Source organism: Crotalus tigris, unplaced genomic scaffold (genome assembly GCF_016545835.1).
Source record: "Crotalus tigris isolate CLP2741 ecotype Arizona unplaced genomic scaffold, ASM1654583v1 scf7180000024340.7048381, whole genome shotgun sequence".
Taxonomy (NCBI): Eukaryota; Metazoa; Chordata; class Lepidosauria; order Squamata; family Viperidae; genus Crotalus; species Crotalus tigris.
The window spans coordinates 3151936-3167713 of NW_024100510.1; the positions used below are offsets into that span (position 1 = coordinate 3151936).

The 15778-nt window shown below is 37.4% G+C and overlaps 1 protein-coding gene across 3 annotated transcripts in view; it reads right to left on the reverse strand.

Moving 5' to 3' along the window:
* Positions 1–15778, reverse strand: part of COL4A1 (collagen type IV alpha 1 chain) — a 163367-nt gene that overhangs the window by 19837 nt on the left and 127752 nt on the right. For all 3 annotated transcript variants that reach the window (XM_039326372.1, XM_039326370.1, XM_039326373.1), the window contains 10 exons: positions 14799–14966; positions 14374–14463; positions 10575–10727; positions 8919–9017; positions 8639–8728; positions 8351–8490; positions 6764–6890; positions 6215–6295; positions 4388–4486; positions 2564–2614 (listed from right to left, as the gene is read on the reverse strand). In XM_039326372.1, coding sequence (XP_039182306.1) covers positions 2564–2614; positions 4388–4486; positions 6215–6295; positions 6764–6890; positions 8351–8490; positions 8639–8728; positions 8919–9017; positions 10575–10727; positions 14374–14463; positions 14799–14966 — 1098 coding nt within the window. The remainder of the gene's footprint in view (positions 1–2563; positions 2615–4387; positions 4487–6214; positions 6296–6763; positions 6891–8350; positions 8491–8638; positions 8729–8918; positions 9018–10574; positions 10728–14373; positions 14464–14798; positions 14967–15778) is intronic.

The following is a 15778-nucleotide window of genomic DNA, read 5'->3' on the forward strand; positions in this document are numbered from 1 at the left end:
GGCCTAAGCACCACTTAGACTATATAAAGAAATAATAATTGTGCAGCTAAAAATAGAACTATAACTTGAAATTGCTGGCTGGCATGACTTCTAATTTACCTAAGGAAAAACTCTCCAAGATAAATAGTTTAATTTGACAAGTGCTTTAAGCTATGTAAAGAAAAACTGATACTGTCGGAATTAAATCTGAAGTGGAGAATCTGTGAATTTACTTTAGAAAAATGGATATGGAAGAAAAACAAAGATATGGAGGGTTTATCTTCCTAGCATCTTCCTATCATCCATTTATCAATAACCGGAATGTCTTTCTACCAAGATGATGGTGATGATGTTATCCATTCAGTCGTGTCCAACTCTTGGTGATTCTATAGGCCAAGAGGTCTCCTCCACATTTTCCAATCTTGCTCTAGCTGGTGTCAGCTTTGATGGTATCCAGCCATGTTCTTTGATGGCCTGGTTTCCTTTTATTACTTATTCTTCAAAACAGAATGGCTTTTTCCAGTGAATTCCCCACATGAGATGGCCAAAGTAAGTGAAATGCAGTTTCATGATTTTGCCTTCCAGTGACAAGTCTGGTGTTATGCACCCCAGTATTTGCTTATTAGTCAAGAAGGACTATTATTTCTGAAAATACACTCTTCATCTTTGGATTACAAAGGCTGGCAAGTATAAATATTTGGACATCATCAAAAGCTTGTGTGAAGCATGACTCCAGTTTGAAGTTGCTCTGTGAGCTTAGAACCAGATCCTTCTGGAACTCACTCAGGAAAAAAGAGCCAAGAACAGAAACTGGCTAAGTGTGGCTTTTTCTGCCCTTAAGAACTTCATTGCAAGGAATTATAGGGCTGGAAGGGAGCTTGGAGATCTTCTAGTCCAGGGGTCCCCAACCCTGATCCATGGACTGGCACCAGGCCGTGGCATGCCAGCAACCAGTCCACAGAAACAAGCAAAGCCCCATCCATGGGATGCAGGCAGCACACAAAGCCACGCCCCCTCTGGTCGACAGAAAAACCTCTTTCCTTGGAACCGGGCCCGGGTGCCCAAAAGGTTGGGGAACCTCTGTTCTAGTTCAATCCCCTGCCCAAGGCAGGAGTCCTTACTGCACCATGGAGAAGTGGTTGTCCAATCTTTTCTTGAAAACCTCCAGCAATGGACCACCCAGAACTCCAGGGGCCAAGCTGTTCCACTGATCAATTGTTCTCATTGTCAGAAAATTTCTTCTTATTTTAAGGTTGAATCTCCCTCTGACAAGCTCCCACTCATTGCTTCTTGTCCTGCCATCAGGTGCTTTGAACAATAATTGCCCCACTCTTCCCTGTGACAGCCCTTTAAGTACTAGAAGTCCACTATCATATCTCCCTTCAGCCTCCTCTTTATTAGGCTAAACGTACCTAATTCCCTTAGCCGTTCATCATATAATTTAGCCTCTAGACCCCTTATCATCTTTATTGTTCTTCTTTGCACATTTTCTTGCCTCAGCATCTTTTTTGTATCACGGTGACCAGAACTGGATACAGTATTCCAAGTGTGGTCTCACCAGTGTAGTATTAAGTGGTACTATCACTTCTTGTGAGAGTAAATGCTATCTCTTTGTTGATGCAGCCTGGAACTGTGTTAATGTTTTTGGCAGGTGCAGCACACTGCTGGCTCATATTTAAGTGGTTGTCCACTAGGACACCTAGAGCCCTCTCACAGGAAAAAAACACCTCAAGTCAGAAAGGCTGAGGAGACATCATTACATTCCTTATTATGTCATGCCTAAGATCCCCTCTTGCTGCTCAAGTAGTCATTTCAGCAGACATGATTTCTGGGATTTTATGAGAGAGAACCAGCTCTCTAGGGGAAGCTGGGGAAAGCCATAAAGACGAGTCTTGGTTACAAGGAAAAAGCTACCTAGGCCTTGAAAACAGATCAGCAGTGTTATCTGTAGTAGTCTACACAAAATGTCACTGGTTAGAAGAATTAAGTTGCCCCAAGTTTACAAGCCACTTAAATGGAGGGATGATGGTAGTTCTGGGAGGAATGCTTTTTCAAGTTATAAATATGGGTGAATTCTAGAAGGCGAGGTGAGAGTGAGTCTCTTTTTTCATCTAACTAGGAACATCATGCTGTTTTAAAATTAAAACAACACCAAAGCCAAAAATGGGAATTGGGGTTGCGGAAGTAGGGATTACCAGATGCCCACTAGCAAAACAAGCTCCCGCAGCCATAGCAGTAGGAGTTTCTTCTTATTCAGTCAATGATTGATCTCTTCTGCTGTGCAGGTCTGATTGGGGTGGAACAGAGCACTACAAAGTCTAGCCACAGCACAGGAAACACTCTAAATAGAGCTGCAAGATGCTACGCTGAGCATGGCAAGAAATCATAGAGTTTGTGCAAAGCTCAAAATACAACTGAAACATGCATATTTTGCTTTATTTTGAGCAAAGAAGACTCCCAGTGGACATTTCAACCTGAAATATTTCTGGCTCAGAACATCTTATGTGTTATTAATGGCAAAGAAAAATGAAAACAGTAGATGGACTCTTGAGGATTCTTTATATTTGAGTTTTTAATAAGTTACCTCTTTCTCCTTTTGCACCTGGAATTCCAGGAAATCCTCTACCTGGAAGACCTGTAAAGATGAACACAGGAACCGAGAAATTGAGAAACATACAGTATGTTCTCTAAATAGTCTAATCAGGTGATAGCTTCATATATTAGAATAGAATTACACTGTTACTCTAAAATTTTCCTCGTACTGTGGAACATTTATATTTGTAATTTTTCTCTTCTTTCCACAATGTGGCAACTAAATTGGATATATAGATATATAGATATGGATATAGATAGACAGACAGACAATTTCTATCCCTTTGGCTCTTGCGCCCTTCTTAAGAAAAAGGTGTAGAAGAAGGGTGGGTGAGGAGAGAAGGGAAGTGAAGGTAGAGAAGGAAAAGTGCAAAGTAATTTATAGTAGTACATTTTGTCAAAATATTGTGGCTTTGAAAATCCTGAATGATTTTCAGAGGGCCCAGGAAAATAAGTGCAGAGACAGTGCACAATCAGATATGTTTAGATTGTTCTGTATTACTAACTGTACCATCAGCACTGGTTTTCTAGGAAAATCTCCATCAATTTCCTCATGTATCATTCATTTTCTCTTTATACTATATATAAAACATTGGTTATATTTTTAACCTTTCAAATGACAAAGATCTTTAGAGATTCCAGACAATTCTTATCACAACCCTGCATCTGACACAACAGATATATTTAATGTCAGAAAACCAAGGAGAGGCTTCGGGTTCCTGTACACGGCAACGCCGGTCATGTCTGGAGACTCGTCTCCACTCTGGCTGGGTTTTCTTCGCCAGTAGACCCCTTAGTGGGTCAAAAGTCACCCTGGAGGGGCGACCACTGAGAAGGAGGCTTGCTGGTGAATGTGGGAGGGCAGCAGGATGCTTTTTACTGTCTCAAATGATATTACAAGCAACAAAGAGAGACCTATCGGCTGAAAGGGAAGCTTTGTTATGGAAACCTGCCTGGCACAAATAGAAGGCCAGAATAAGACTGAAAAGAGAAATTTAAAATTATATGTAATGGATCAAAGGCACTGTAGAATTATGGATTGATTTAAGGATTAAGATTTAGAGTTAGAAGTAAGAGAAAAATGGGTGATTATTAGAATATATATATTAAATAGATTAAGAATGTATTTTTTGGAATAATAGGTTTATTTGTATGGAACTATTATGTAATGGAATGAAGAAAATTGAAGAGGTGTTTTAGATTGGGATTGACTTAATAATTAATTGAATGTTCATTTAGTAAGATGATGTTTTTGTTTAATAATATGGATGTTATTAGGTATGATAATTAACTGGATCAAATTTGAATCTCATCCAATGGACTGAAATGATTTAAGGTTTGATATTATCTTGTTATCTTAAAGAGATTGATTGATTGATGGATTAGATATGTATAGGGTAGACTAATATTTTATTTTAATTAGGAGATATTAGTGGAAGAAGAAATAAACAAGACTTGTGATAAAATTAAGGAACTAGAATATACCTGGAAGGGATACCTGAATTGATAATGTGTTTATTTAAAGTTAAATTTGATTATGGTAATTGTAAATTTATAAAGCTCCAAAACAGGCTTAGGATTAATAGAAATTCAAATTAGAAATGGATTATCTTAAATATATTAAGCTATTTGAGGGAAATAGAGAGGGAATATTTGATGTATTGATTTGAGTTATTCATATATGGTTTTATTTTTGGATGTTTGATTTCCCCAGCACCACGGTGTGTCTTGAGCACTTTGTTCTAAGAATTAAAAAAACCAATAAAATTTGTTTTTTTTTTTTTAAAAAAGAAAACCAAGGAGATAACAGTCTTACCTGAATCACCTTTTGAACCAGGAGTGCCTGGGATTCCGTCATAACCTGGCTCACCTTTTTCTCCAGCAGTTCCCTGTGAACCCTGTGCTCCAGGGTCACCTGCAAAGTAGGAATATAGGATTCATCATGCTGAGAAATGAACAAATACATTATTTATGCATTAGGAGAAGTTTTCTTCTATGTTTACCACCACTGTGTCTGTGTGTTTATTGTTGGGTGTCTTTGAGCCCTTTGAGGTGGGCCAAGTCAGGAAACTGATTCCACTAATCTGACTGGAACTATATTTTATTGTGGCAGGCTACACTGGCAGAATATTGAAAGCTTGACTTCTCTCCCTCTTACTTCCCTGAGACTTAGACTGGAGGTAGTTTGAGCTTGTTCTTTGATCTTCTCTCTGTTTCCTGGGCTAATAGCATGCTTTTGTTTTTGTAACTGTATCTGCATAGTTCCTGCAAAGTATCTCTGTGGCTCTCTACACTTTGTGTGTGAGAGAGAGGGAGGGAGAGACAAAGTACCTGATAAATTTCATTTCATTCCTTTCAGTTGGCTGACTGACAGGTCACTGAAACTCTAGAATGAACTAAAACAGTGTTTCTCAACCTTGACAATTTTAAGGCATGTGGACTTCAACTCCCAGAATTCCACAGCCAGCATTGCTGGCTGTGGAATTCTGGGAGTTGAAGTCCACATGCCTTAAAATTGTCAAGGTTGAGAAACACTGAACTAAAAAGAGTTTTTGTTTTTGTAACTCCCCTTTGTTCAGACAGGAGAACTTGGGATGAGACTCCTAGAAGTCAGAGCACTGATTACCCATTGCTGTTTAAGGTGAATAAATGCTTTCCAATTACCATCGAACAGTTAAAATATGGCCACACATCCGAACAGAATAAATACAATAAATAGTAAATATGATTATTAAAGCACAAAGCTCTCATGGGATCTTAAGCAGGAGCACCTGAAGCTTGTAAGGTTTCAAGTGAGAATATGCACGATTTTGATCATTTACAATGTTTGAACTGATTTTTAATTTTTATTTGTGAAGAATCAGTATTGCAATATGGTACAAGGCTGACACAAGTGCATAAGTATTATACAGTCTTGCTTTAATACCAAAAGCACTGATTGAATTGAAAAGCAATAAAAATTCATTTTTATTGTTTAATATGACAAAAAGTTCTTAATTTGGTTAATAGATAGATGGAAGAAGATCTAAAGATCAATCAATATGATCCCAAATGACTTGGATATATCTCTCCATGTGATTACAATTCAATTTATAAATAAGTCTGTAATTAAAAGTGCATTTGTGCCTGAAATAGAAGTGTGCATGTAACAGTCCCCCAAAAGCCAAAGTTCTTGTATAGTTATCACCAAAAATTAATGAATAATTTTCAAAGTTTTTGGAAAAAAAACATGGTTATCATATTAATTGTATTTAATTAATTATATTTAATTTTGATTCAGCAGAATTAAATTAAATCAAGCTATTTTTGGTTCAGAACTCCTCCACTTATTTGAGTACTATTCTGTAATGTTGTTGAATATGTATTGCGTTGTAATAAGATTAATGCAAATTTTGTCTAAAAAAACACTTAAGCTAAAATAGAGTACACGGTATCTTATTTCATGTATCACAGAAGCAGAGGACACATGTATATCATCTTACTAGTTAGGATCAGATTGCCATCTTGACCTGTGTTTGTAGCCTTTAAGTCAGCTTTCAGCATGAACTAATTCGGCTCCAAGTATACGAAACATAAATATCAAAGAGAAAACCTGTCCTTCCATTTAAATCACAAAGATGAAGCATTGTCCAAAGTCTTTTACCTGGTTGTCCTTTTAAGCCTGGAAAACCACTCAAGCCGGGGGTTCCTTTCTGTCCTTTTTCACCTGGCGGTCCTATAACACCTTTTAAAAAAATTAGTAATAATAATAAACCACACCTGTTTAATTGCGAGACCGCCTACTACCTCATAGTTCCCTTCGTCCGGTTAGATCCCACAGGCTGGGCCTCCTTCAGGTCCCGTCGGTCAAGTAGTGCCATTTGGCGGGGCTGCGGGGGAGGGCTTTCTCTGTGATGGCGCCCATGTCTTGGAACCAGCTCCCCCCGGAGATTAGGACCGCTTCCACCCTGTTGGTTTTCCGAAAGCTGCTTAAGACCTGGCTTTTCCGGCAGGCCTGGGGTTTATAAAATCTGACCCCTGGATAAATGTTACTGTATTGTTTGTCTTGTTAAGTTATATTGTGTTTTTATTGTTAGCGGCCCGGAGTCCTGCAGGAGTGGGGCGATTTATAAATTTTAATAAATAAATAAATAAATAATTTATAGCCTAAATATCTGGCACAAAATAATACAGGATGCTTTGGATCACCCACCTGGAGAACCTGGAAGGCCAGGCTGCCCTTTGATGCCTGGGAATCCAGGGATGCCTGAAATACCTGGAATACCCTTTTCACCTTTCTCTCCTGGTAAGCCTGAACTGCCCGGCCATCCTTGTTGACCCTGTGGACAGAAGAAGAAGAAAAATAATACATTCGGCTTTATTTTTAATCGGTTCTTTTCCAATACCAAGTATTTTTTCCCAGCCATTTGTCCCGAAGTTAATTTTAAAATTTGCTATAATATGTAACCTTCAACCATCCAAGAAAGAAAACTACAGGGAGATGTTCCAACGGATTGGCACAAAACCTAAATATTCACTGTATGCTATTCATTCTTAAGCTATCCATAACACAGCAGTTGTGTATGCATTAAAATGCAAACATGTAACATGTTATGCATATTGTTCTTTGATACTGCCAATTTCATTACACTAAGATGATACCTAGAAACAGATATTTCCGGAATTGCCCAAGTATGATTTTTGTAAAACCTTGCTCCCAAAGGGATATTTCTTACTGAGAATAGATGCCTAAGTTGATGGAGATTATGCGAAGTGGGAATGAATAGATCAAAGTTACTTGGACTGTCCCTGTGAACTCTTCTTTGCTGGCACTCACAAATACATCAAGTATTTGTGTGATCAGCCAAACCCTTTCAAGGAACCTTGTCCACATCTTAAAGGACTTTGATATATTTAGCTTACAAAAGAGACTGAGGAGAAGCATTATAGCAGTCTTCAAATATGTAAAGAATTATCACACAGAAGACAAAGTGGACATTCTCTGTAGCTTCAGTTGACCAAACATGATGTAAAACTGCAAGGAACTTCCTAATTGAACAAGCTACCAGTCAGGAAAACAAACTGCATGTGAACTGGTAAATCTTCCTTTATCTGATAATTTGGTAATTAGATAAATGATTGTAAAAGATGTTATAACAGGTCCTGCACTGAGCCGAGCTGAAATAGATGACCTCTACTGCCTATTCCTAGTCTATATTCTAGGCCACAACAACTCTAACTTAGCCAAAGACATCCTGACTCAGTTGTGCTTTGAATGCTTGTGATGAAATCAATCTGGAGTGAATGCATGCATTGTTGCTCTGAAAATATTTGCTTAATTTTTTTCACAGCAGGCTCCACAAAACTCTTCTGAGTCAAATTTTAATGCATATTTTTTCCACTCCAGAATAACTGGTTAGCTATTTCTCTGTGGTACTTATGCTTCTTACACTCAAGTTGCCATTTCTGTTCCTTCATTTTCTGACCACACAAGTAATGAGAGCTTATTATGCTAGGGAAGAAGGGCTCTTAGAAATGCACATACTTTGCAGGCAGAAACCCCCAGACTTTCACTTCTTGTGTCATCAAACAATTCAGGGAAAGACTGCTGCTCCAATTATCTGACTCCAGACGAGACAATTTTTTTTATTGCATATATCAATTTTTCCCCCTGCCCCTCATTTTTTTTATTATTGAAACATAGTCCTGAATAGCTATCTCTTGAAATTAGAGATGCATTAACACAGTAATCTAAATGCTGTTTATGACATTAACACACATAATGAAGGATTATGTATACCTTCTCACCAGAAGTTCCAGGGAAGCCAATTCCAGGAAGTCCAGCATTTCCTTTCTGTCCTTTTTCACCTTTAATTCCAGGAGATCCTGGTTGACCTGTCTCACCTGAAAGGCCTTGAAACCCTTTTTCTCCAGGTAGCCCTGAAAATAAAAGGTCAACATTTGTATTATATTACACATTAAGTATTTGTCTTCCATAAAACAAAGTTAACTTGAATATTTGAGGTGATGGATGGCAATTTAATCCGTGCAAAATTCCAAATCATCCAGGGTCTATAGTGGGTAGTACCTGGTAAACCCATTTCACCCATTGATCCTTTTTCTCCGGGAAATCCTTGTTCACCCGGGAATCCTGGAGTGCCTGAATCTCCTTTTGATCCTAAATTAAAAAAAAAAAAGTTGGGTTGGTTTAAACTTACTTTGTTATAGAGACGTAACTGGAGAGATCTATTAGGCTATGTAAGTACATAGTGATGCTATTAAAAGTAAAATAATAGCACGGAAGAGTACTGTATGCTTTCATTCAAAAGAATTTTGAAAAACAAACAAACAAATCAAGTGTTTCCTACCTGGTTGGCCTGGTAAACCAGGATCTCCATCCTTGCCTGGCATTCCTGGGCTGCCATAAATTCCTGGAGATCCCTTTTCTCCTATTACCCCTTTTATTCCTAAAAATCAAACAGGTTGATTTCCTGTCAAGATTCTCTTTCCACCACACTTGAGGTTCTGCATTATATAACTCTGGTTATATCACAAAGATTAATGGATAGAAACACAGCTTCTAGCACAATACCAAATAGATAGAAACATAGAGCTTCTATCCCAGTACAAAATCAAAGAGTACTTTTGAATGTACTGTACATGAATACACTGAAACACACAATTTAACATTAACTAGCCCAACCTCAAGCCCAGATTTCAGTAATAATCCTAGACTCAAGAAAAATCATATTCAGAGGCCCAGTTCATTCAACTTGTAACAAGGACCAGCAGAAAAGAAGTATACTTTAAGCATCTCACACTTCAGAGGCAAAAATTGCAGTTTATGGTGCCTTGGTTCAATAACATAAGTAAACCAACTAAATATTCTGCATGCCAGCAAAGTGGTTTTCTTCTCTATGATCAAATCACTGTGCTTTCAAGTCTAAGAGAGGTCTCCAATAATTCAGCTAAATCTCAGGCCATTCCAGCCCAAGACAGGATGGATCCTGGAGAGGAACAATCTAACTGGATCATCCAAAAGAAATACTAATCTGAAACTGCCTCCTAAAATGTAGGGCACTGACTGCTTTATCCTGTTGAATGCACACTGGATGGCCTTAATTCTTGCATGAGTGAATGCCATTAAAATTAGTCTGCTCTTCGATAGTCTAGAGAGGACCTTAAGTTTAGCCATTCATATTCAAACAGTCACACAAGTTTCTTTGGTGTGACAATATTATTAATTATTAAGCAGTGCATTTTAGAGTGCATACATATTTCTCCTGTATCACTTATGCAGTATATGTTTCAAAGAGCAATACACAGCCCATCTTTCCATTTGCTTTGAGATAAAATTGTTTCATTTCCATAATATTTCTTTAGTCCTGAAGGAAGGGGGATTTTTACTCTTTGTCTCATTCAGACTCTTGGGGAAGTTGTCTGAGAGCTCCTCCAATTGGCTAAAGCAGAGGAAACTCTTTGATATCAAGGGAAGATGATCTGCCTTTTCAGATGATCCCCTTTGAGTTAATGCAGCTGAAAAAATTCCACCCTCTACAAAGCTATTTTTAGTCTTCCTGATACTCCCACCCCAGCAAAAGGGATTCCTTTACATCTGAAAAGGAAGAAACTAACTAACTATGGAGGAACCTGACTATAGAGATTTGTCAACCTAGTATTTGATTTTTAAGCTTAAATGTTGCCCTCCAGCATCCTAAGAAATATCATTTCAAGGACTAGTCTATCCAATGTGGCCACCATTACTTCCTCCATCACTTTGGAAAGTATATTTTTGTTTCCTTTGCTGAGCAAGAGAGAGGTTGGCATCCTGTTGCATGTCTGTAATATCCCTGCCAATAATATTTTCTTGCTTATAAGTTCCAGATGGAGTTTAAGGCAAATGTCTGGATAGACATTAAGTACATGATTATTTGGCATGCCAAAATTATTATTGTCTAAGCTTAGAGGGGAAAATAATCAAAATGTAACAGAAACAATGACATATATCATTTAATTTGACAGACCTTTATCTCCTTGTTCTCCTTTTTGGCCTTTCAGATTTTCCATGTCAACATGCTCCATTGATCCTGGCTCCCCTGGGAGTCCAGCTTCACCTTTTTCACCTTTTAAACCTGGATCACCTCTTTGGCCTGCCACTCCAGGAAAACCTAGGCTACCTATGCAGAACAAAATCCAGAGAATGTTATAAGGACACTTTAACCTTGGCAGTAAGAATGGCATTTTCAAACCTTCAATAGCAAAGTAATTAAAAGATGATCAGCAATAACTATTAAAAATCCATTACAAGACAATGACAACAAAGTTTAGCAACAATGACCAAATCAATGACCAAATAATAATGACCAGACTTTGTAGACAACCCTTTAATATGATGATCATTCAATTTTATGCTCCAATTACCGATGCAGAGGTAGAGTAGATTGATGGCTTTTGTGATCAAGTTCAATTTGAAATCGATAGAATATGCAAGCAAGATGTGCCGCTTGTGATTGGCAAATTGGCAGCCTGGCTGGAAGGAGAGGGGAACTTGGCCGCATGAGTGGTGGGCCGGCATGTGCACACACATGCACCTTGAGCTGTGCACATATGGATGTGTGCTGGCCTGCTCCTTGTGCAAGTTGAGCTGTGCGCAGTCCAGTTCTGAATAGTGGGCTGCGGCCTGGAGGTTGGGGACCCATGGCTTAGCAGAAGGCCAATTTATTAATTTCCACCATCCCAATGATTTATTCATAGCTAACATTGTCTTAAAACAAAGAAAATGATGCCTCTATACATGGACATCATCATACGGAATCCATAGAAATCAAATTGTCTATATTATTGCTAAAAGGTGGTGTAGAAACTCAATTATAGCATCAAAGACATGGCTGACTGCTGACTGTGAACGAATCACAAACTGTTCATGTGCAAAGTTAAGCTAAGGAAAAGGAAAAGAAAACCAGCCAATTTGCACGCCAAAACTTAGTTTTCTGAGAAGGCTCTAAAGTTGGGAAAGCTGAAAGCTTATCATTTTAATTTGTCTTAACAAAAATAATAGCACATAGATAGCACTTAATTCAAATACGAAAGTTATTTCTCTCTCTCTCTCTCTCTCTCTCTCTCTCTCTCTCTCTCTCTCTCTCTCTCATACACACACACACACACACACACACACACACACACACAAATGTAATATACATCGTTCAATTAAATGTTGAAAAGGTCATAAACAGAAGGGCACATTTCTATGTGACTGATTCTATACAAGTTACACATTCTGGAGAGAGAGAGAGAGAAGTTTCCCGAGAGATGGGATTGCCAGCACTTGTCTGAAGGCTCAGAAGTCTAAACTTCTGGTTCTGGTGACCTATCCACATTGGATTCTGCAAATTTTACACTTTTACATTTTCTAAATTAAACACTTTAAAAGGAGTTCCTATGTTTCTAAATGATGAACCGTTTCTTAGTAATCCTGTTTAATTTTTTTCAATGGAGTTTCTCATTTTCAATTTCAAATTGACCTCATCATACAGTAATTTCCATTAGTATTTGTCTTATTATAGTGGATAAAGGACTTCCTATGTTCATACATCCTAGTCTAAATTCTTGAAAGAGCCTTTAAAAGCCCAGAAGCATCCTATTTTTCTTTTCACATATTTTTTAAAAAACTTGTATCCATCCCCATTACTTGTGTTCCAACTTGCAATGGCTATATCAGTCCATCAGGTGGCAATATAGTATTAATTTTTATTTAATCAGCCCTCCAGTTCCCAATTTCTGTCTGGAAAAAGCTATTGTTTCATTGCTTAAAGATTGATTGTTAGTTTTACTGTTCTTCAAACACTGTATAGAATGTTCAAACACTTTTGGATCTTTAGTTAATTTAGAGTTAAAAGAGGTCTTCCAAACAAGAAGTCTGAAAAACTGACTTAAAGATGTTAAGAAATAAAATAAAATAAATTGATTTATGAAAGGTATAAATGGACTAGACAAATTTGGATTATTGGGATTTTTTCTAAGAGTTTGAAAAATTAAGTAAATAAAATAAAACAGCAGTTTGGTAGAAACATGGCTTGTTTAGTCTGTGAGAAGAAACTTGAGATTTTGTAAATTCAGAAATTCAGACAAGAGAGGGAACTACTGCTCCAGGGCAGGGAAAAGATCAAAACTGACAAGATGACAGATGAAAACAAGAATTCCTGAGACAGTTCAAAGGATCTTTGAAAAACTGGGAGAAAAACATAACTAAAGTGATAATTTCTACACTTGCCAGCATATTTCTTAAAGTAGATTTAACAAAAAAAAAGAACTCACAGTAAAAGATGTAGAAATCCTAAGTGTTGTGGAAACATTGAAAAGTGAAAGAAACTGGATTACAAGGCAAAGATGACAAGGTAAGTAGATACCACACTGATGGTCTGGTTTGTGCTTAGAAGAACTCAAAGAAGAAGCTAGTGAAAACCATCCTGGCAAAATTATGTTCATCTGGACACAAGAGTTAGAAGTGACTGAATCCAGTAATGCCACCACCTTGCTCCCTAAGAAGGCTAACTAATTAATTAAGGTTAATTAAGGAGAATCAATGTATAATGGAGAAACTGCACAGGGAGTTGTGTTATACAGAATATTGTCTGCCTAACAACTTTCAATATAAAATCTTTGCTTTTCAAGAGATATTTAATTGTACCCTTTTCTCTTTGGCTATAGATGAATAACAATCAAGTTCTTCCACTTTTTCAGTTATATGTAAAACAGTTCCATCCATCCACAAAGTCAATTCAACCCATTCATTCTTTTTTCACATATCCGTTGGTGATTTTATCCTCTTTTATTTCCCCTTTAGGATCATCTCAACATTCAACATTTAAAAATTGATCACTCCACTTATTTTTAATCCATATTTTTATTACCACATATACTTATTAAATAATTCATTTTCACTACATTTAACTTATTTTCATGTCTCTTCTGACATACCTAACTCACTTCCATATATTAAAAAAGGCAGTAGCACATTCCAACACACCTATATTTTGCTTCTTTCAACTTTATATGAAACTAGCACATACTGCTTGCTTCCTTTTGACCATAAGTTGCATATATTCCCCATTTTCCCATCTTCATATTTTGCCAAGGCACACAAATTTATCTTCTTGCCCTAGTTTTCCCCATTCATGCATAACCTGCAAGAATTCATTCTATTTCCTCTCTCAAACAAAATTACTTTCCTCTTAAATATGTCACTTTTCCAATGCATGACCTTCTGGTGTCACTTCTATATAATTGTTGCTGTAGATCATTCAATTCTCAGCCCATCATAACAAATATTCTTATACATTTATTCATAAATGCATCTAAGGGTACATTATACTCATTGCTGAACCTTTGATTCATCATTTATTCATTTCTTCTCCCACTTTGCTTTGCTTCCATCGAGCATCATGCTTACAGCATTCTGGGGTGCACAAAAAGGTCCTGAATGTCTGTGGAGATTCTTAGTCATCCAGGTCATAGTTGTCTCAGAGAGGTTTTTTTCAAAAGGCAACTTGACTGTTCCTCCTCCTCCTCCTCCTCCTCCTCCTCCTCCTCCTCCTCCTCCTCCTCCTCCTCCTCCTCCTCCTCCTCCTCCTCCTCCACAGTGCAGTTGCCTTTTGGAAAAAAAACCACCTTTGAGACAAAGGCCTGAATGGAACTCTGAGCAGGAGCACAGATATTGGCATTCTCTTAGGGATTTTACTTCTAATTGTTTCGTTTTTAAAACAATTCCTAGAAGCAGATTGCCAAAATGTAATTTTCATTTGGCTAGCCTTTTGTCATTCTTACCTTTTTCACCTGGAGTTCCAGGAGTTCCTATAGGACCAGGGGGACCTTGAATTCCAGGGGTACCCATAATTCCCATTTCTCCTTTCAGTCCTAAAAGCAAATCATATTAATTGTCCTCATTATTCATAAATTTATATAATATATTTCAATTTCTATTTTCACAGTAACTTATGTCACTGAAGAAAGATCATAAGCACAGTCATAGTTTCACGAAGCTTAACAGCCAAGCTGCTAGTCCCAATTTTTTTCACTAAATAAGAACTGCTTGTATATAGCAAACAAAGGAGAGAAGTGAAACTAAAATTGAATCACATATTAGTGCCAATTTTTTGCTTTAAGATTTTTGTTTATTTTCTCTGTGTACTGGAACACATTACATAAAAAGTCATAATATATCAAAGAATTAATTACAAAGAATTACCCACCTGGAACACCTGGATGTCCTTGTTGTCCCTGTAAGCCAGGTAAGCCTGGCAACCCTGGCACACCTGACAGCCCCTGTGTTCCTGGGCTACCTTTATCTCCTTTAAGCCCCGGCATATCCAACCCAGGGACACCCGGGTGGCCTCTCTCCCCTTTGATTCCTGGCGGTCCTGCAGGAAACAAAAAGAGGTTTGGAAACAAAATGTTTGACACAGAAAATAGTATATTTGCTACTAAGCCTAAAAATGTGAAGGAAAAAAATGCATTTTCAGTTGGGCATCTGTTAATCTTCAGATGGTATAACACACTGAAGCAAATAGCAGAGTCCATTGTCAGCTCTTCAGGAATAGACAGGGTCAGGCAGACAGATACAAGGAAATGTTAAGCCTTATGCTGGAAGGAAGGAACCTTGTAGGAAATACATTATCCATATGAAAAAAATTACTCCGAGGTGTTTTTTTTTAAAAAAAGGCCATATTAACAGTATTGACCACAGATAAAGAATCTAAAGTCCATGCTGAGGCAACCAGCTGAAATTTACTAAGTACTCTCATCCTTGTAAGTTTCTAAGAAGTCTTTAACAGATAAAATGAGCTGGAAAATGAGGGTAAAAGTGCTTGTGATGGAAAGGAAAAAATAGCGTTTACATTATATCTTAGAAAATCTACAGGCATTTTCTAAAGCATCTTCTAATCCTACATTGGAATTTTTTTCAAATAAGGAAGTGATAGTAAATTGTTATAAAAGTATCTTCCAACGCTTTTGTGACACTAATACCCGCCCCATCTGGAAATATAAAATCCAATTGTTAAACTCCAAACTGCCTCTATCTTTTATAGATTTCTTGATAGGTGAAAATTAGAAATTAACTAAGAAGTATTAATACAAACTTACTAACTTATAATAACCATGCTAGAGATAATTTAAGGACATACAGAGTGAGGATAAGAAAGGGAGCTTATTGACCATACCCCAGATACAG